The following is a 22,631-nucleotide window of genomic DNA, read 5'->3' as shown; positions in this document are numbered from 1 at the left end:
AACCAAGAATGGTGCCCATTTTTGTGCTTGCATTGGCATTAAAATGCAAGTTATCGGGAGAGCTACGGATACTGGTGGTTGAATAAGCAGACCACTACAACATTAAGAGATAGGAGGAAGTGTGGCCTGATTGTGGGGGAGATACAGCTGCAAGATTTGGAGGATTGCTGTAATGAGTGTTATCTGAAAACAGAGACTATGCAAATATAACAAAGACTACATTTTTTAACTGTTGCTATATCTGTATTGTCCCTGTTATACCTAATTGCAAATTCAAATGTATCCCTTTGACTTCCTTGATATTGTATGTGGGCTGGAACTGGTCTGTGACCGAAATAAAAAAAATCTTTCTTTCTTTCTTTCTTTCTTTCTTTCTTTCTTTCTTTCTTTCTTTCTTTCTTTCTTCAGAATTAATGTCTTATTACCTGCCCACTCTCGAGGTGACTTGAGAGACAGGACATTTGGTTTAAGGTTATATTTATTAATATAACATTAGGATCTACAGTCAACAATCCAAACTTAAAAAGTGCAGGCAGGTGGAATCTGTCTGAAACAAGGTGGGGGAATATCCCTCCTTTCATCCTGGGCAATATTTCCCTGCCTCACCTCTTTCTGTAAGAAACGCTATCATCTGCGTGAAGTTGCCCGAGCCTTAGGATTGCTTTCTGAGGCCATGCTCTGTGTCTCATCATTTGGGTACGTTTGGCCACTTCTATGCTGTCTAAAAGGAGGATAAAGATTTGCGGAATATTTTCCTACACCTTGTCTAAGGTAATGAGGAGTTTAACATTCCATGATTCTTTGCCCCCTCCCAATTGTTGCAGTCGCTTAACATCTTATCTACTGCCTTCTAGGATTCGGTGGTGAGGTTCTGCTGTGATGATGATCAACTGGTGCCATGATATGTCTTTTAAGCACCAGGCCTTTGGCTATTAAATAATCCATGGCCTGTTATATTCGTGTGAGGGAGGCCATTGTTGTTATTATTAGTATGCTATTTATCATTATGCTCTGTATTATGCTTTTTAATATTCCATAAAGTATGTTCTTAATATTGTACACCTCCTTGGGATCTTTTGATAAAGGGTGGTATAGAAATCAAACAACAACAATAATCAGTTTACTGTCCATGTTATCAATAACCAGACCTTTCAGTTCCCTAGGATGACAAAATATTTAAAAAAATATAACAATTGTCCAATAGCACCTTAGAGACCAACTATGTTTGTTCTTGGTAGAAGCTTTCGTGTGCATGCACACAAAAGCTTATACCAAGAACAAACTTAAAAAGGTAAAGGACCCCTGAGAGTTAAGTCCAGTCGCAAACGACTCTGGGGTTGCGGCACTCATCTCGCTTTACAGGCTGAGGGAGCCAGCGTTTGTCTGCTCTGCAGACAGTTTTTCCGGGTCATGTGGCCAACATAACTAAGCTGCTTCTGGTGCAACAGAACACCAAAACCAGAGCAGAGCACGGAAATGCTGTTTACCTTCCCGCCAGAGCGATACCTATTTATCTACTTGCACTGGCATGCTTTCAAACTGCTGGGTTGGCAGGAGCTGGGACCGAGCAATGGGAGCTCACCCCGTCGCAGGAATTTGAACCGCTGACCTCCTGATCAGCAAGCCCGAGAGGCTCAGGGGTTTAGACCACGGTGCCACCTGCGTCCCAAGAACAAACTTAGTTGGTCTCTAAGGTGCTAGTGGATTATATATACAGTGGTACCTCGGGTTACATAAGCTTCAGGTTACTTATGCTTCAGGTTACAGACTCCGCTAACCCAGAAATAGTACCTCTGGTTCAGAACTTTGCTTCAGGATGAGAACAGAAATTGCACGGCAGTGGCGCGGCAGCAACAGGATGCCCCATTAGCTAAAGTGGTGCTTCAGGTTAAGAACAGTTTCAGGTTAAGAACGGTCCTCTGGAATGAATTAAGTATGTAACCAGAGGTGTGTGTGTGTGTGTGTGTGTGTGTGTGTGTTGACTGCATCAGACCAACACGGCTATCTACCTGAATCTAGAACCCTAGGATGACAGTTTTCACTGCAGTGCCCCATGGAGAATCAGGAGGTTACACGGGTGTGCATACATTGCATATGAGCAGATCCACCATTCAGTGACTCATCTTTATAGAGATGGTGGTGTCCACCTTTCTACTGAAGGATGGGATTTATTTATCAAGGATACACATAGGGGCCTGTCTGACCTTGTGCTCTGCAGGTGGGTAGAGGGTAGCCCAGCTTAAGATCTTGTGGCACATAGTATGAGCAGGGAAGGAGTTTAGCTTAGCACCCCTGATGAGCACCCAAGGGCACCATCTCAGTGTAGGGATGTTCGTTCAATCTACCCCGACTCCTCACCAGGAACAGAAGAAAAAGACCTTGAGCACTAGAACAGGCTTCCTTCGAAATGCTGGGATACAACTCTTGGATGCCCACCTCAGCTTGATTTCAAGTGAGCAGACATAGAGGGGTACTAATCCATTAACTATCTAAATCTGGGACCCTGAGCCAGGATTGGGTTGCCCAGATGAAGGGCTGGGGAGTTCTCAAAGCACCTTCATCATGTTAGGCTTCCTACAGTTTCCTAGATTCATTTTCTCTCAGTGCCTTGATAGTTAATAAAGTTGTGACGTTGAATCCCAGTCACGTCTTGCTTCTGGGGTGGGGACCACCCGTGTATTTGCATGCATACAATCTAATTCTAGAAACTTGCTTTTCAGCAGATGTTGGCTTGAGCATGAGGGTATTCCACAATGGAGAGTTGATGATAATTGTGCTGGGTCAGCTGGAAAGGACACACATGTGGAAATATAAAGAAGAAGAGTCGTATTGCCAAAGTTACAAAATGGCTACTGTCGGCACATTGCTTTATTCACACGGTAACACTGACTTGAACTGGCCCCCTTTGGCTTTCACAGTGGGGAGGAGATGCATTCAGTAATAGCTATATTTAAAGGCCACAAAATATTGCATTCTTTGCCCATCAGCCCTCATGCTAGGGAACTGTTTTGCTACTTGGTTTTCCTGGGCATGTGTCCCCTTTTCAGACAAAAATCACCATTTCCCCACTCAACTGTTCTGATTGCATGAAGAGAAACCTGATTGCGTTATTATTCATCCATTGGTTTCATAAAAGATTTTTTAAAAACCTCTCTATGAACCCTAGAGATTTTGATGAAATTATATTCCAATGGGGAGTGAACAGCTGAGATAACTAGCTCCATCTGATCCCAGCAGCTGCAGAAGTGAGGCTTGAAGCAGGGGAAGGAGGAAAGAGGGATGTTCCGTTATATCAAGCGATATGTAGAATATAGTGCATCATCCTTTATGTCTCCATTGTCTGTTCCCTCTGCCCAAGGCCTAGCCTGAGACTCAAACTTGTTGTGACACACAGGGGGCTTGTTCTGGCATGGTGGGAGCTACCGGGGTGGTGGGCCCGGGCACAATTGGGGGGGGGGGACACAGTTTTGGGAGGAATGCCTGTTGCCTCCTCACGCTGGCCCTGCACCCTAGCCATGTGCCACTTTGCAAGAGCAGCTGTGTTTTGTTTTGCTGCTGGTGAGTTTGCCCAGTGCAGTGCAGGGGTCTCAAGGCAACTGCAAGTGGGGGTGGAGGATGGTGGAGGGGCTGCCTGGGCCAGAGGAGGGCCATGGCAGGGTGGTGGGTGGGGAGGGAGCTAGCAGCGAGAAAGAAGCACAGAGTAAGGAGGAGAAAAATCAGCTGCTGCTGTGGAGGCTGCTGTAGCTTCCCTGCTCTTGTGAAGGAGCCAGTTGTGGGAGCAGGGGGGAGGCAGGTGGTGGTCAGGGGGAGTGGCAGGGAGGAAGCATTGAGAAGGAGCTTCTGCAATCTGTGCAGCCCACTCACCACCTGTTCCCTTAACCTTCCCTGAGCCTCTCTCTTACACTCTTACAGAGACTGAATCCATTGAATGAGTGCATCCAAGTCCTACCTGTGTAAAGGTAAAGGTAAAGGTAAAGGGACCCCTGACCATTAGGTCCAGTCGTGACCAACTCTAGGGTTGCAGCGCTCATCTCGCTTTATTGGCCAAGGGAGCCAGTGTACAGCTTCTGGGTCATGTGGCCAGCATGCCTAAGCCACTTCTGGTGAACCAGAGCAGCGCATGGAAACGCCGTTTACCTTCCTGCCGGAGCGGTACCTATTTATCTACTTGCACTTTGATGTGCTTTCGAACTGCTAGGTTGGCAGGAGCAGGGACTGAGCAACGGGAACTCACCCCGTTGCGGGGATTCGAACCACTGACCTTCTGATCTGCAAGTCCTAGGGTTAAACCACAGAGCCACCCGCGTCCCTTACCTGTGTAGACATACCCAAATAGAGACTTAATGCAGGGTTGAGGGACCCCGAAAGTCACACTTCCCTGCTCGCTTCTTCGCCTCTCCTGTGAGGGGTTCCAGCTGCCTCATTGTCCAGGTGGCAGCATCATTCATTGACTGCGAGGAGCCTCTGGGTTGGGGTGGGACAAGGGAGGAAGGAGCAGCACAACTGTCAACACCAATGTGATTGCCTGGTGTGCACCTCCATCCCAGTTTCCCAGTCCACTAGGGGGGCACAACACTTCCCCATGCTGGGCACAGGCAACCCACGCTATGCCCCTGGTGACATAGGAGATCTGTCAACTCTTTTTATTTTTACTTCTAACGGATCTGAGAGTTGCTGAAGGATTGTGAAAGGAGTGCTGGGGTTAATTCTTCCCATATTCCATTTGTCAATTGGTGTTGTTTACCAAAGTTACTATGGGTCCCTCTTGAGGAGAACATTCCACTCCCCTGAGTCTCACATGGAGATACGTTGGGCTCACTCTAATGGAGGAGGAAGCCTTGACAGACTTCCTCCTGAAGGAGGAGAAGAGGAGATGTTTGTACCTTAGTGGGTCAATCAGAAAGGGGATGGGTCTGGCCCATAAAGGCGTATTCCAGCCAAGTGAGACCACCACACCTTGATTGCTGCGGTGTCTCATCCATCCACCCTGGGACAGTGTGGGTTTACCCAGTCACCCTTTCGGGGCTAAGTAGGAAGCAGCAGCTGAGACAACTTTCTTTGTGTAATCCACATTGTTCCTTTTCAGTTGGTTTTCCATAAACATAGCTGATGTCTACAGCTTGCTCTGTGAATGACATCATATGTTGGCAGTGACATCACAAAGATTCTAGAAAGGAAGGGTATTTCTTAGAACATCCCAAGTGAACAGTAGGAAAAAAGCAGAAGAGACAGCACAGGAATGAGATATGTATTATCATGAAGTGGGTGGAAGCTGGGATGAGGAAATTGGGAGCCACTGCACTGAATATGTTCAGCTGGCCTTTATGTCCGCCTGTCTGTCCATTTTTGTGGGAGGCATCCTCCTCATCTTGATGTTCAGAGTAATTGAATACACATTGAAGTCCTTGTTTAAATTTGCTGGATTTAAGGTAAACACACAATTGGATGCTGAGCAAGGAGGGTTTGCATGCCTGGACAATATACAGCAGATGGAACTAGTTACAGCAGGTTACTAAGAACCATCCTTGGGGAGGCATCTTGGTTCTTTGGGGTGGGGGGTGCTTTCTCACTCCCCAACCACACATCAGGGATAAAATATTGGTGCGATTGTACTCAAATATACATTTCAATTTATCTTGTGTGATGTTCTGACAACATACAACAACATACATGTGCAACAGTAAACAGCTCATGAGCATGGCCTTGGGAAATATAACCGAAAAGGCTAAGAAAAATGTAAACAAATTGAAGAAACAGAAAGCTGGGACTGGCTGTGAATTATCTAGTTCTGCTGCTCATGATTGCTATCCAGTTGTTTGTTGTATGTTTTTAAAGAATTGGGGAGTGTTAGTGGAATTTGCGTAATTTTCTCTATTTGTTTTTATTGTTAACACACCAACACGCTGAGGGGTTTCCAATATTTCCAGAAACTACACTTCTCTCACCCTCTTTTACACTTGTGTCTGTTATTTAATATTCGGGCTTGGTGCTCCAATAGGAGATCTGCCTTGCTCACCAGAACGATCAAAATGAGCAGATGTGTGCTTAGTTTTAAAGCCATTTTCCCCCCGCCCAGTTTCCTCAAAAGATTCTGCCCCTATTTAAACACCTGGTCAGTGTTCTCATGTTTTTACAGAGACAGCTGTGCAGATTTCCGTTGTGTGGCGAAGTGGGGATGTGGAGAAGTAGCAGGGGCATACACCAATAATCTGAGAGATGAGAGCACGCTGCTTGCCTATAGCACAGCAATGTGGATTGTGGCCCTTTTCAAGGACTCAGCTCCTTTCTTTCCCCCTTAATAGACTCGAAGGATGCCTAGGTTAAATCTGTGGAAGAGACACTTTCAAGTTTGGGTGGTCAGGATGATCTCTGCTCAGACTGTTGTGGGACGTATACTGGTGAGTTGTTTAATTAATATGTACGCATTGGCAAGGGAAGTAAAATTATTATTATTATTATTATTATTATTATTATTATTTATTTGAATTTATATACCACCCTATACCCGGGGGTCTCAAGGCGGTTCACATAATAAAATCAAGCTATAAAACTACAAACTACATAATAAAAATAAGAACAACAACCCAATAGCTTCCCCCCCCCCACACACACAAAAACACATTTTAAATTGGCATAGGATGTCAATCAAATCAACCAAAGGCCTGGTTAAAAAGGAATGTTTTTGCCTGGCGCCTAAAGGTGTATAATGAAGGCACCAGGTGAGCTTCCCTCTGAAGAGCATTCCACAAATGGGGAGCCACTGCAGAGAAGGCCCGTTCTCATGTTGCCACCCTCCAGACCTCTTGAGGAGGAGGAACATGAAGAAGTACTGATTATTTGAATATACATGATACTGCAGTAGGAGAGGAGGCAGGGCTGCAAGATGATAACCACCCCCATACACAGTTCTTGTGTTCAGGCACCACAAAACACCACCACTCATGCAAAATCAGAAGGTACAGGCAGATTCAATAAAATCTCAAGGTTTTCCAAAGTACAAAAAGAAAAAGAACGTTAGGAGAAAAAACCCTATCCAGAATACTGCAGTCGGAAGCAGTGTCCGGGCAGAATTCATCAAAATGTCTGGGAAAATCCAGACATATGGCAACCCATGTCGGCTGTGTTGTTTTTGCCGATTTCCCATAAAATAGCTCAAAAACATCAACCCTGGGTATGGCACTCCACACTGTAACTTTATGTTGCAGGTTAAGTTTGTTATTTCAGTTAGTGATGTGTGAGGTTCATTGTGGTTTACATTGGGGATTGGCTCAGATATAAGCTGGACTACTTTCCCACCAGGGATGCGGGTGGCACTGTGGGTTAAACCACTGAGCCTAGGACTTGCTGATCAGAAGGTCGGCGGTTTGAATCCCCATGACGGGGTGAGCTCCCGTTGCTTGGTCCTGTTCCTGCCAACCTAGCAGTTTGAAAGCACGTCAAAATGCAAGTAATGTAGATAAATAGGTACTGCTCTGGCGGGAAGGTAAACGGTGTTTCCGTGTGCTGCTCTGGTTCTCCAGAAGTGGCTTAGTCATGCTGGCCACATGACCCAGAAGCTGTATGCCAGCTCCCTCAGCCAATAAAGTGAGATGAGTGTCGCAACCCCAGAGTCATCTGTGACTGGACCTAATGGTCAGGGGTCCCTTTACCTTTACTTTCCCACCAAACCCTAAAAAATAGCTCAGCTTATTTCCAAGCCAAGCAATATTTGACCTCCTCTGCTTTGAGGTCAGCATTACATGATATGGAAGCCCACATGCTCCACCAAAATCTCTGTTGTCGAGAGTTCAAGGCCTATAATGACAATGTACTGCAATATATGGACAGATTGCGCTCTCCCAAAAGATCACAAACTTACATTCCAGTCCTAAGCCTCATAGATTTTACTTCCAGCTAAATGTTCTTTGGATTGGAGCCGACCACTTCTGATCTTAAATAGCATTTGCTTGGAGGTAAGCTCCATTGATTTCAGTGGAATTGGCTTGTATTCTGAGTAATAGCATTTTAAGATCAGAGTGTACCAGAGCATTCACACCAGTTTTTCCCTCCTAGTAGATGCCTCATATTCTGGACAGAGTCAGTGATTAGTGCACCACTTCCAACTTCAATTGCAGTCATGCTGTCAATCACATCAACCTCCCCCTCCCCAGAGTTTTATGAATGCAAACATGTGCAACCTGGACATGCTACAATTCCTGAATTAGTTTTAGAAATTATAATTTAAAACCAAGATTCAGAAAGAGTGGACAGCAGGGCAAAGTTAAAGAGAGAAACAGTTTTTAAAAAATGGAACCAGGGGAAGTTACAAATCCCAAATTCATATAAAGTGTGGCAATGAAACTGCTAGCACATTTGGCAAGCTAAGCAGGGTCTGTTATGGTTTCAAACTGGATGGGGGACCATGTGTTGAGATTCCTGCATTGCAGTGGGTTGGACTAGATGACTCTTGGGGTCCCTTCCAATTCTACAATTCTATTATTCTATGTGTGCTGTGTAAAATTGAATGCACTGTGTAAAATTGAGGGTTGTTTTATGTTACCCTAAGATTTTATCTGATGATGGTTGCAAATAATAATAATTTATGTTGTGACATCTGTGTACATTCCTGGACATGTTTAATTTCATGTGCTGAAAAATATATATATAAAAACAAACAGTGCTTGATACAGATTAATCCATTTGTACCATTCCTGCATAGTACGAACTGTGTGATGAACATATGCTTGGAAAGAGACGGTGTATCATCACAAAATAAAGTGTCCAGTAATCTGCACATGAAAGCCATAAGGTGTACATCCAACCAACATTTTAGTGAAGTTTAAAGGAAAGGATGGGGAACTTGTGCCCTCCAGTTATTGTTGGACTTATTTTTCACCAGCCACAGCTAGCATAGGCAACACCCAGGGATAATGGGAGTTAGAGTCCAAGTGGGTCTGAAGGGCTACAGAGTCCCCATCCTTGTTTTAAAAAGAGAGTAAAATGGTTTCGCATCTTGATATTTGAATGGCATGATTTAGAATCAGCTGGATTTTCATATCAGTTTCCACTGTTTTAGGTCATACTGGTGTTCCTGTTTAGCATTGGATCACTCATCATTTACTTCATCAACTGTCAAAGGTAATTATAATTCAGAAATCTATCCTAAAGTGTATTTTTAATTTGTTGCTTTTTTAAAAAAAACAAGTGATATAGGTATTCAAAATATTTGTATCCTCTTTTCTCTTGAAATCACCAAGATGGCAAAAACACAAGCAACAGGGAAGGATAATAATAATAAAATATAAAATATAACATAATAAAAATAAAATAATAATAAAAAGGCAATGTTAAAATTCATATTGAAACTCTCAGTAATCCATCAATCACATTAAAAATCAAATGCACAAATTATATTGGGAAGGAGCACTCCAAGAAATGCTCACTAGAATTATATTTGGAGGCAAAATGCCCCCAAATATCTATCTATGCGGTGAGCAGAGGTTGAAAGGTGAGCAAAACATGGAGCCAGGTGGTCTTCCCTTGGGGACACAGAAAATGCCTTCTCCCCCCAACTATTTGTCATATTTCTGATGTTAGAGGAATCTGTAGCAGGATTCAGGCTGACCTCAGCCCTCATAGGAAGCTCCCTATACCAGTCAGAACCATTGGGACACCTGGATTGCTATAGTTCAGACAATGGTTGGCAGCAGTTTTCCAGTGTTTCAGACAAGAGTCTTTCCTAACCCTGCCCAGAAATGGTACAAGGCAGCTCCCTATGTTTCTGAGCCAGACCATTAGACCATCTAGCTAAGTCTTGTCCACAATGGCTGGCCTCAGCTCTCCAGAGCTTCAGGCAGGAGTCTCTCCTGGTCCTACCTGGAGATGCCAGGGACTGAACCAAGGGTCTTCTGCATGCATGGTTTTGACCTTTAAAGCCCTTCACGGCCTAGGACCCTCGTAGCTACAGGACTACCTCTCCCGGTATGCCCCACGGAGGACCTTAAGGTCCATAAATAGCAACACCCTAGTGGTCCCGGGCCCTAAGGAAGTCAGATCAGCCTCAACCAGAGCCAGGGCCTTTTCAACACTGGCTCCGGCCTGGTGGAACGCTCTGCCTCGTGAGACCAGGGCCCTGCAGGATCTGATTTCTTTCTGCAGGGCCTGTAAGACAGAGTTGTTCTGCCTGGCCTTTGGCTTGGAGCCAATTTGATTCCCTTCCCCTCTTTCTTTTTCCTTTCTCCTCCTGTGATGAGGCTGCATTTTAATGTTTTAATGTTGTATTTTAATCTTGTTTTTTAAGTTGCATTTCAATCAACTTGTTTTTTATTGGTTGTTAGCCGCCCTGAGCCCGGTCTTGGCTGGGGAGGGTGGGGTATAAATTATTATTATTAGAATCATAGAATCATAGAATCATAGAGTTGGAAGAGACCACAAGGGCCATCGAGTCCAACCCCCTGCCAAGCAGGAAACACCATCAGAGCACTCCTGACATATGGTTGTCAAGCCTCTGCTTAAAGACCTCCAAAGAAGGAGACTCCACCACACTCCTTGGCAGCAAATTCCACTGTCGAACAGCTCTTACTGTCAGGAAGTTCTTCCTAATCTTTAGGTGGAATCTTCTTTCTTGTAGTTTGGATCCATTGCTCCGTGTCTGCTTCTCTGGAGCAGCAGAAAACAACCTTTCTCCCTCCTCTATGTGACATCCTTTTATATATTTGAACATGGCTATCATATCACCCCTTAACCTCCTCTTCTCCAGGCTAAACATGCCCAGCTCCCTTAGCCGTTCCTCATAAGGCATCGTTTCCAGGCCTTTGACCATTTTGGTTGCCCTCCTCTGGACACGTTCCAGTTTGTCAGTGTCCTTCTTGAACTGTGGTGCCCAGAACTGGACACAGTACTCCAGGTGAGGTCTGGAGTTATATTTTGCATAATTATTATTATGCAAAGCAGATGCTCTGCCACAAAGTTATGGCCCTTCCCGATGCCAGAGATTGGGTCTTTTGCATGTGAAGCATAACAACAGAAGAAGAGCTCTTCTGGCTCAGTCTCATCCAGTCTAGGATCCTGTTCTCACTTGGCCAACCAGGTGCCCATGAGGAACCTGCAAGCAGAACCTAATTGCAACAGCAATCTCCTTACATGTGTTTAACCACTGAGCTGGAGGTTACTCTTGTTCAGACAGGCTCATATGTGAGTAGACAGTGATACTCTTGTTCTAGGCCATGTAGGGTTTTAATTAAAGCAACAACCTCAATACTTTGAATTGATATTTGGAACTTACTGGTAACAAACACAGAGGAGACAGTAGTGGCACTATGTGGTGTGTTTGCACAGTGTGTATGTTTCGGCTTTCACATTCAGATTAAAGTACTATATTCCATACTTTATTCAGAAATTTAAAATACAAGGTATTCTATCAAAGTCACTAATACTCCAAATTGAGGACCCACATGAGCAGCTGGGGAATAAATGGTGAGAAAACAGCTACTGTATCTGTTAGATACTTGCAACTGAAGCATATGGTCCAGCTAAAAGATATAGGGTACAGGCTACATCTTGAAAAGTGGGATTTTTTTTTCTGGGTTGGAAACAGCAACATCATATTGAAAAGCACAAATCAAAATGGCTTTGGCAATCTTGTTCTGTCATTCTGCACTTGTCAAAAACACAAAATGTGGAAACTGTCAAAGGTGCCAAATGGAATGTGAAATTCAACTTGTTGATATTTGGGAGGGGACATAGCATGGTGATGCAGCATGAGGGTGGTTTTCCTCAGTTGCTGCCAGTTCTGAATATCTCATTAAACCCAAATTTGCTTTTAATGACAAATCTTGCACCAGTCTACAGTGGTACCTCGCAAGACGAATGCCTCTCAAGACGAAAAACTCGCAAGACGAAAGAGTTTTTCATTTTTTGAGTTGCTTCGCGAGACGAATTTCCCTATGGGCTTGCTTCGCAAGACGGAAACGTCTTGCAAGTTTGTTTCCTTTTTCTTAAAACTGTTACAGTAATACAGGGTGCATTGCTTGAAGAGGTGCAGTTGCGACTTGACTTTCGGGAGCAACTCATAGCACGCAGTGTGGTAGCCTTTTTTGAGGTTTTTGAAGATTTTTTTGAAAAAATTGAAACCGTGCTTCGCAAGACGAAAAAACTCGCAAGACGAAAAAACTCGCAGAACGAATTAATTTCGTCTTGCGAGGCACCACTGTATACTGGTTGAAGGAAGAGAGTCAGGCATATGTCACACCTTAATATGCTTTACAAGCATATGCTTTGCAAACAAAAGGTCCCTGGTCTGATCTCTGTCATCTCCAGATGAGTATTTCCCTAACCCTTCCTCAAATCCTAGAGACTAGATACAGCATATTATAGTTCCATTGTTCCCATGAAAAAAGGTCAATGTAGTGATGAGTGTCATAAAATGGGCCAGATTAACCACAGCATAGCATTCCACTCAGACTTCCATTATCAAAACAAGGACCATTCATTGCCCATGTCTCCAATCGCTCATGACTCTACACTGGCTGCTGTGTGGTGCCCTATTCAATAGCCTGGCTTATATTAATTTGAAAAGCAACTACGGCATGTTGGCCTCCTCTTTGGTTAAAATTAGTGCAGTAGCAGCAGCAGCAGCAACAACAACAACAACAAATCCAGCTCCTCCTGTGATGAACCCCCAAAATCCACCTCTCTCCTTACCTAATCTAAATTACAGAAAGCTTCTTACTCTTTATACAGAGCCAGGAACTTCAGCTTATCTCAGGCACCTGCCCCGTCTCCTAGTAACTTAACTGTTTCAGATGGATTGACTTAAAGCAAAACAGCACTCCCCCTCCATTGTCCTACAATATATATCATAGAATCATGGAATTATAGTTGGAAGTGATATCAAGGGTCATCTATTTCAACCCCTGCAATGTAGAAATCAGAGCTAAGGGATCCCTGCCAGGTGGCCATCTAGCCTCTGTTTAAAAACTCCCAGTGAAGGAGAGTACAGCACTTTCTGAGGTGCCCCTTCTCAGTTTCTGAATTCCCACTGAATGGCCTTTGCCCAGAAACAGGAGTCTTCCATGTTTTTTTGCTAGCTTCACTTCTAGAATAAGTGTTAGTGCTGGTTCTGGCTCCAGATGGTGACGAACCTATGACCAAAAAAAATGGGGGAAATCATGCCAAAGTCATATTTGGGTCTGCCAACTTGAATCAGAATGGTGCCTGGCATCCTATCATTGACAAAGATTGCCACCCCCACCTCTGGAATGCTTGCATTGGTTGTGGTGACAGTATCTTGAGATGTGGTCGAATCTATGCCAGAAGGCTGGTGAAGTCATGCTAAAATCAGGTTTCAGTCCATCATCTTGATTCAAAATGGTGCCCTAAATCCAAACATTGACAAATACTACCACCTCTTCACCTCAGGAACCCTCATGCTGAGTTTGGCGATAGTATATGAAGTGGCATCCAAATCCAAAGAGAGCAGAGGAACAAACAGACAAACAAACCACGTCCCACAATATTTATTTCTATCCCAAATTTCATCCAATGAGCTCAGGGTTATGTATTTTAACCTTTTAATATTTTGTTGGAAGCTGCCCAGAGTGGCTGGGGAAGCCCAGCCAGATGGGCGGGGTATAAATAAATTATTATTATTATTATTATTATTATTATTATTATTATTATTATTTACATAGAACTCTGGTCTCCCTGGTCTCAGTCCAAAAATCTAACCATTAAACCACACTGACATGGGAATTCATATCGGCCTGTAAACAATAATGAATCCCTTTCCCTCTCTTCTCCAGTGTTAAACAGTTCTGTCTCTCATTTGAAGACCAGACAGTTTTTGTTGACCTCTTCTTCAATTTATTCTTCCTCTTTTACTTTGGATTGCGGGTAAGAAATATTTTTCTTTTATAAATTAATAGGGAAAGTCATGGCCATGCATAAAGGAATGTGCAGATGTTAGAATAACATATGGCAAAACTGAGGAGATGTATCTCCCCCAACACTGCCCCAACACTCTCAGTAGCAGGTGAAGTACTAAACTTTTTTCCCCCCAAGTGGCTGGTGAAAAGTCACTTCATGAAATGCATGATGGGAGACATCTGTCAGCAGGGCTGGCCCATCCATGAAGCAGGGTGAAGTGACTGCCTCAGGTGGTCAGATCCACAGGGGCAACAGATTCTGCTTCTGCCACTCTGGTGCAGTGACATCTGCAGTCTGTTCCTTGGAGGCCAGGTATTCTGCCTCCTCAGCAGTCGCCCACCCAAGCTGCCTCTGCTGCAGCCTCTCAGTGACCAGGAGGTGCTGCTGGTCTCATCCCACCCAGAGGAAAGAAATAACAGATGCTGCCCTGCAAGGGGACAGCTGACCTAGAACCTCATCAATGTGATCAGGAGCCCAGTTCATCCACAGCTCATGTGAAAGAACCTGTGCAAATGAAGCCAGCCTCTGTATAATTGGGAACCCCCTTTGGCTTCATATACACTCGCGCGCGCGCGCACACACACACACACACACACATATATATATATATATGCTTTATTGTTCAAACTTGCATCTGTACATCAAAGACATAAAGGTAAAGGTAAAGGGACCCCTGACCATTAGGTCCAGTCGTGACCGACTCTGGGGTTGCGGCGCTCATCTCGCTTTATTGGCCGAGGAAGCCAGCGTACAGCTTCCAGGTCATGTGGCCAGCATGACTAAGCCACTTCTGGCGAACCAGAGCAGCGCACGGAAATGCCGTTTACCTTCCCGCCAGAGCAGTACCTATTTATCTACTTGCACTTTGACGTGCTTTCGAACTGCTAGGTTGGAAGAACAGGGACCAAGCAACGGGAGCTCACCCCGTCGCGGGGATTCAAACCGCTGACCTTCTGATCAGCAAGCCCTAGGATCAGTGGTTTAACCCACAGTGCCACCCGTGTCCCTGGTGGGAAAGTAGTCCAGCTTATATCTGAGCCAATCCCCAATGTAAGCCACAATGAACCTCACACATCACTAACTGAAATAACAAACTGAACCTGCAACATAAAGTTACAGTTTGGAGTGCCATACCCAGGGTACTGCTAGGTTGGAAGAACAGGGACCGAGCAACGGGAGCTCACCCCATCACGGGGATCTGAACCACTGACCTTCAGATCGGCAAGTCCTAGGCTCTGTGGTTTAACCCACAGCGCCACCCGCGTCCCCTATCAAAGACATATCTTCCTTATTTTGCATATGTCAGTTTTGTCAAAATGAAAATCCAACAAAAGAATGGACAGTTTGAAAGCACGCAGTGCAAGTAGATAAATAGGTACCACTCTGGCGGGAAGGTAAACGGCGTTCCCGTGCACTGCTCTGGTTCGCCAGAAGCAGCTTAGTCCGCTGGCTACATGACCCAGAAGTTGTACGCCAGCTCTCTCTGCCAGTAAAGTGAGATGAGCGCCGCAACCCCAGAGTCTTCCACGACTGGACCTAACTGTCAGGGGTCCCTTTACCTTTACACTATATTTAGTACATATTTTGACTTCTCATCCTTTCCCAATTTTTCCACTCTAATAAACCTATTGCCTCAATATATTAGTCATGAAATAATAATTTTCATACATATATAAATCTGTTTTCTCCCTTTTAATCTATATTACTTGCAGAGGTTACTCAAAGGCTGCTACCAATTTCAGATTTCAACAATTATCCTTTAAATATCTCCTTAGAGGTTCCCAGTTTGAAATGAACTCCTGTTTTGACTTATCTTTGATCTTTTCTGAGAGACTGTCTAATTCAGCATAGTCTACTAGCTTTAGATTTACGAAAGCTACTAATTTAGAAATCTACTAGATTTAGATCTACTAGCTTTCAGATTTAGTGGGAATTTTGTCATTCTTCCAATGTTTTGCTATAAGTATCCTTGTGGCAGTGGTGGCACACAGAAAGACTTTTCTTATCTTCCTAACAATGTCTGGACCTGGAATGTCCAATAAAAATGATTCTGATTTCTTCAGAAAAGATGCATTTAACATTGTTTTGAGCTCTCTCTCTCTATATCATTCCAAAAGGTCTTAATCTTTTTACACACCCACCACATGTGGAGGAGAGTTCCACCTGGTTCTCCACATCTCCAACATGTATTTGGAACATTTTGTACATTTTGGAAAGCTTACAGGGGGTTAAATACAATCAATATAGCATCTTTTAGAGGTTCTCCCTTAATGTAAAACATGCCGTAAATTTCCAATTAGCTTTCCATAGATGAGGAACCACTTCTGGACTTTTTGTGTGAAAAAGAAAATGAATACGCAATATTTGGGCTGGGAGATTGAGATAATACTGGTTTGTAGAAAGTAGAATAGTTTGATGTTATCGTGGGGCAAATGCTTTGAATAATTCTTTTTATATAACTTACAGGGGGAGAATCAGAAACGCTTTTTCTTTTCTTTCCCAAAATTTATCTCCCCATTTTCAGACCATCTTAGGTCAACCAGATGTTTTTTAGATTAAATGGCTGGTGGCAGATGTTGATAAATGCATCAGTTATAGGGTGGCACTTTTTGCTCAAGCAGCAAGAAAGGGCAACCTTTATGGATAGTGCAACTGTCAAACCCTAAGGATGCTGACCAGAAGGAATGTTTTTTTTAAAAAAATAAAAAATAAAAAATCTGGAAATTGTAGATTTGTCTTGGTCCAGTGCATGCAACGTCTTTCATTCTGAAGCTGTGTGATTTGTGCTTATATTGTATTGTGATGGCCATTAACCATAAACAATAAAAATCTATTGGAATAATTCTTTTTATATAAATAACAAGGGGAGAATTGGAAACCCTTTTTCTTTTCTTTTCTTTTCTTTTCTTTTCTTTCTCTTTCTTTCTTTCTTTTTTTCTTTCTTCTCCCTCTCTCCCTCTGCCACTTTATCTTGTTGAATCAAGAAAAAGCTTTATGGAAATAAATAAATAAATGGTGGAAAAATGAAAATAGATTCAATTTATCCCCCATTCCTAGCCGGAAATAATCATCATCATAAGAATTTTATTATTTGTACCCCACCTGTCAGGCTTTGGAGAATGGCTTCCTCCCCCCTTTAGACGAGCAGCAGCAGAACAAAGCATTTAGAGACCCTTACCAGTTTAAGAGTGTTTAATGATCACAGCAAAAGAACACAGCAGCCATTCTTGGAGCTAAGGTGCTCCCAATTAAGTTTTCCTCCTCCTCCCCCCCAAGTCACCGTCACTTCCCCTTCTTGCAACCTGATCTCGCAACCACTGAGCCTTCTGCATAGCAACCTTATCAGCTCTCCTTGCCTTTGGAGAGATAGGCTGGGCACTGTCTAGAGAAGGGGAGTCAATTATCTCTCTCTCTTCCTATTCTGCTTCTTCTAACTGTTTCACACTCAGCTCTGCCCAGCTGCTGTTTTCTGAATCGTGTCCCTCTGCAAACCAATTCTCTAAATCTATACTGCTCCACTGTTCCTGAGCAGCTTCAGGATCCTGGTAAAGAGCAGGGAGGGGGAGGGTCTCACCATTCCTCTTCAGAGTTGCAATCCTCAGTCTGCTCTCTGACACTGCCCATCTGACTAGGTTGCCCCCCCCCCCACTCTGGGCAGCTTCCAGCATATACAGTGGTACCTTGGGTTACATACACTTCAGGTTACAGATGCTTCAGGTTACACCACTAACCCAGAAATAGTACCTCGGGTTAAGAACTTTGCTTCAGAATGAGAACAGAAATTGCGCAGCGGTAGCAGGAGGCCCCATTAGCTAAAGTGGTGCTTCAGGTTAAGAACAGTTTCAGGTTAAGAACGGACCTTGAGAACGAATTAAGTTCTTAACCTGAGGTACCACTGTACAAAAAGTAGAGGATAGGTCAAGGATGCAGGATTCAGTATAATAACCTTCTCTGTACTAGCTTTTCATATGAAGGGCTAAAATCTGAAGCGAAATGGTGGGTGATCACCAGCTGGAAAGCAGGCAAGAAGAAAGGCTTTGAACAGCAACTTCACCCAGTCACCCTCCCTGAAATGGTGTACATAGCTAGTTTGGGAGGATGGATATTGGATGAGTGGGTGGGCGGAAAGACAGCTAGACAGATATGGTCCTTGTGTCATCTGATTTTGTGCAGTTTTTCTAGTTCTTTGCAGCAAGTGACAAGTTGACCTTCTGGGTTGAACTCAATTCCATTGTGGACTTCTTCACCATTACTCCGGTCTGTATCTCTTTCTATTTAGGAAGAAACTGGCTTGGTGAGTACACCAATATTTCCATTAACTTGCATAGAAAACAGCATAAATTCCCAAGAAAGACTGAGGTAGGGAAAATACCACTCAGTCTCTCTCACTCACACACACACACACACACACACACACACACCAAGGACCCTCTTACCCCAAGGACGGTTGACTGGAGCAAGCTTCTGTCCCCATGAGGGATATGGTAGGCTTCTCCTTTCCACAAATTGCTGTAATTGGAGTGCTCTGAGAACATAATTGTTGTGGTTAAAAGTTAGATCTGCCCATCAAACCTAAAGAACCCCCCCTTCCCTGTCAAGCTCTGAGCATTTCCTCAATCTGTTTGGTTTTGTTTTTCAGTAGGGAAAAACCACAGGATTTGAGGGAGGAGGCGAAGCAACCTGCTCCGGTACCCGGAGCAGCGCACGTCCCAGTGGGCGTGGCATGCCACCTGTGGGGGCGTGGCACACGTCCTGGGGTGTGTGGTGCACATTCAGGGGGGTGCGTGCCATTTTGTCACCCCAGGGTGACACCCCCCTTTGGAATGGCACCCGGAGCAGACACACCCCGCCCCCACCTTGGAACACCCCTGTGTGAGGGACAGCTGAAGCCCCGGGTTACTCAAAAGCTTAGGCTTTCCCTGCTCCAACTTTGGGTGCCTTTTTAATAGTGCAGCGCAACACAGAAATATGTGAACTTTCTGAAAATCAGCCCAATTGACCTTGTATTTCAGGATACGAAAGGAACTGATGCACATACTGCTAGATGACACTGTAATTAGCTATGAAATACTACCAAATACTCAGTACATGCATGCTGACCATCAAATACTACCAACTCTTCTCCTCAAAACCCTGTTTCCATCAGGAACCATTGCTATACTCTAGTAGTCCACCTCACTAAGTTCAGTGGGACTTACACCTAGGTAAGGAAGCTTAGGCTTTCAACCTAAGCGTAGCAGACCAGATAATAACAGGAGTTATGCACAAATGCTCACCAATACAAGGACACCCACCCACCCCCGCTCACAAAGCCTCACTCTGCATCCTTTCCTGTAGGTTTACGTTTCTTGCGAGCACTCAGACTGATGGAACTTCCCAAAATTTTACAGTTTCTCCAGATTACGACGACTGCGTAAGTCAGACTCACATCATACCACCTTTCTCATAAGCAATAGATTTCCCTTCTGTCCCTCCTTCCCCACCTTGGGATTTTGATAGCCTGGGCAGCAAGTCAATTGCTTAGTGTGGAGTTTTGCACACAGGATTGTGATTCAGACAGCTTTTGGTTGGGAGAGACACAGGGCCGGATGTCGGTTTGATGAGGCCCTGAGCTACTGAAGGTAATGGGGCCCTTTATATGTCCAGCTGTCCTTTGTCAACAACAAATTGTCGCTGGTTTTTGTGTGTGTTTTTTTGTTGTTGAATATATGCCATATGGTAATTTAAGGACTTAAAAGGTAAAGGGACCCCTGACCATTAGGTCAGGACTTAATTTAAGGACTTAATTTAATTTAATTAATTTTAATTTAAGGACTTAAGAGGTATCTAAAACGATTTGCACATAACAAATAGGAGCCTACACAACACAAAACACTGTTCCTGTATGTAGGTTTTATTTTATTTTATTTTTATCTTATATTTTGGAAATGTACATCCAGGGTTTTCTTCCTTTAAATTTTTGGGGGGCCCCAAGGGAGTGGGGCCCTAAGCTATAGCTTGTTTAGCTTATACGTAAATCCGGCACTGGAGAGACAGCACAAAACCAAAGATAAATCAGTGGAGGTTTGACTAAGGACTCCTACTTCCTCCTCCCTCCCTCCCTCCTTCCTTGGAGGTTTGTAAGCAGGGGTTGGATGGCCATCTGTCATGGATGCTTTAGCTGAGTTTCCTGCAGATTGTAGGGGGTCGGGCTAGATGACCCTTGATGTCCCTTCCAACTCTACAATTCTACAATTCTATGATTCTAACTTCTCCAGCAGTCAGGGGCCAGTTAGAGTGTTTCATCCTTGGAGTTCTGCGGATCCAATTATATTCCACACTGTGCTTGTGGAATGTCCTCCTGACATCACCATGAATCCTGTATAGAGAACTCGTTATCTGAGGCTGTATACACACAACATTTAATTCTCAGTATCAATGGAGACTACCTTCTATGTAGTCCTCACACAGTCCAGATCTGATGTATATTTTGCCCCTCAAAAGTGCTTCTTGGGAAACTGGTCTCATTCCAAAAATAAAAGCTCAAAGCTCATTGCAGGTGACTTCTGCATTACACTGCAGTTTGTCCTGGCTACAGGTGTGTGTTTAAACACACATGTGCCCAATGGCATTGCACATAGGTGTATGCCAATATCACAATCCCCATTTCCTTCTTGGTTCACCTTGATAGCAAGAATCTAGAATCAAATTAGATTAAAAGGAGCATGTTGAGGATGAGCATGGATGGTTCCTGGGACTGGCACAAGCCTGAGACTGGTCCAAGATCAGCCAGCAAATTTTCTTGATGAGTGGGGATTTGACCCCTGGTCTCTCAGGCTTTATCCCAACACTCTAATCACTACACTGGCTTTCTAACTGAGTGTGGTTTCTTATGTAGTCAAAAGGGCTTCATCCATGCATCAGAGGGTCAAGGAAAGCTTTATGATTTGGGAAACAACAACAACTTTAGGGGGGAACCCTAAACGGTCCATTGAGGACTGAACATGCTCAGTGATCACAGAATCCTAGCTGACTGGGGAATGGATGCATAACCTGGCAGTAAGGATGGAATGGTATATCCTGGAAGTGGGTATGGCTGGCTTGCTAGAACCCTGCATACGCTGCACTGCAACATTTTGTTACATGCCCTGCATGTCCTTTGGGAGTCCTACTGCGCATTGGTAAAACACCAAACACAAAAAGTGTCTTTATTCAAGAGCACACGCAGTTGTATTAATTGCTTTTTTGTAGTTTTTCATCAAAACACAACTGCAAGTTGCTTAAAATGCAATGGATGGGGAGATAAAAAATGAACTGCAGGAACTGAAAGCTATGTCAAAATGTGCTGTGTACAACATATGAAAATTGAAACAGAGCAGTAAAAAAAAATCTAATGCGTTAGTGCCATTTCGGATGCAATAGCAGAAAACCTAGAACTCTGAAATCTGGAGAGAAATTAAGATAAAGAGGAAAATGGTATTTTGTTGGGGAATTCATACATACAGTATGTTGTGATTATTGGTGGTTAGTCACTTTGTGTGAACCACAGGCCAAATGGCAGAATGTAAAGCATAATTCATGAATGGATCTATATTTATCTCCAGTTGAATTACTTATGATAGTGGTACGGTGCCCAAGTGGGATTCTACCCATCTGAGTAATGTTAGGAGGAATAAGTAGAGATGACTTTGGCACTTTGGCACTCAGGTCATGTCTTCCCTTGCCGCTTTAGCACTGCAGTCAAGCTGTCCAAACTCCTAGCTGTCTCTGTCAGCACTTGTCTCACAGCTGCAGGATTTCTTCATTGGGTACGTAAAGCAATGGCTGCAATGGCTCAGGCTTTCAGGTGAAATTATTTTTTTACACAACATTTTTTTCTTCTATTTTAATTAATTTATTCATTATTATTTTTGTTTCTTGCACAGATCGAAAACTCTGGTGATCCCTGGGCATATACTAAAAATTCCCAAAGCCTGACTTACTTTGATTGCTTATACATGATCATGGTAACCATGTCTACAGTTGGATATGGCGATGTGGTGGTAAAAACCTCCTTAGGGCGTTCATTCATCATTATTTTCATCATTGCTGGCTTGGTAAGAAATTTCTTAGCCCTTTCAGATCTGCTCTACAGTCTTCTTCAGAATCCTGTATCTGAGGTCTTTAGTTCTACCTAATTTGATGCATTACAGAACAGCCTTTTTTCATTGGCACCTTTAAGTAGCAATTCTCAAGTGCATAAACCACTATAGTAACTCATTTGCCAAACTGACAGATGACATGATGGAGGAGGCCACATTGCTGAATAATCTCAAGGGGAGGACTGAGATTCTCAAAGAGTTCAAGAGGAAAGTTCCCTCCCCCCATTTCCTCAAAACCTTGGTCAGAATTTCTGTCTGAGAAATTTCAGTTCATTAAGTGTGTCAGGTCAATGACATCTTATGTGTACTAGGAAGTGCAGGAAACAGTCTTCTTTTGAATCAGACCAACTTAGCATTGTCTTCACTGACTGGCAGTGACCCTCCAGAATTTCAGGCAGGAGTCTCTTCCCACCCTACCTGGTGCCAGGAGTCAGAGTCAAGCATAGGTTGAAACAGTGTCTGTCCCTTTAATTTCAAAGAAACCAAAACAGTACAGACCTTGTGATCCCAGCAACTCTTCCCAATAGGCCTTACTCCAACGAGGTAGCTGTGAGGACTGAAGCTCCCCACCTTCCCACCACTCTCTAAGGCAGGCTTCCTCAACCT

The 22,631-nt window shown here is 43.8% G+C and overlaps 1 protein-coding gene across 1 annotated transcript in view; it reads left to right on the top strand.

Annotated features, from left to right (window-relative positions):
- The first annotated feature begins 5,202 nt into the window (after nucleotides 1-5,202).
- The window catches only part of KCNU1 (potassium calcium-activated channel subfamily U member 1), an 89,440-nt gene continuing 72,011 nt past the window's right edge, over nucleotides 5,203-22,631 (top strand). The window contains exons 1-8 of the mRNA XM_080982340.1: nucleotides 5,203-5,429; nucleotides 6,303-6,398; nucleotides 9,056-9,117; nucleotides 13,782-13,872; nucleotides 18,088-18,199; nucleotides 19,243-19,318; nucleotides 21,617-21,692; nucleotides 21,810-21,980. Coding sequence (XP_080838466.1) covers nucleotides 5,247-5,429; nucleotides 6,303-6,398; nucleotides 9,056-9,117; nucleotides 13,782-13,872; nucleotides 18,088-18,199; nucleotides 19,243-19,318; nucleotides 21,617-21,692; nucleotides 21,810-21,980 — 867 coding nt within the window. The 5' untranslated portion in view covers nucleotides 5,203-5,246. The remainder of the gene's footprint in view (nucleotides 5,430-6,302; nucleotides 6,399-9,055; nucleotides 9,118-13,781; nucleotides 13,873-18,087; nucleotides 18,200-19,242; nucleotides 19,319-21,616; nucleotides 21,693-21,809; nucleotides 21,981-22,631) is intronic.

This window comes from Podarcis pityusensis (genome assembly GCF_964106645.2).
Source record: "Podarcis pityusensis genome assembly, chromosome: 15".
NCBI lineage: Eukaryota > Metazoa > Chordata > Lepidosauria > Squamata > Lacertidae > Podarcis > Podarcis pityusensis.
Note: the sequence above shows the minus strand (reverse complement) of the source record. Positions and strands in the feature narration are given on the sequence as shown.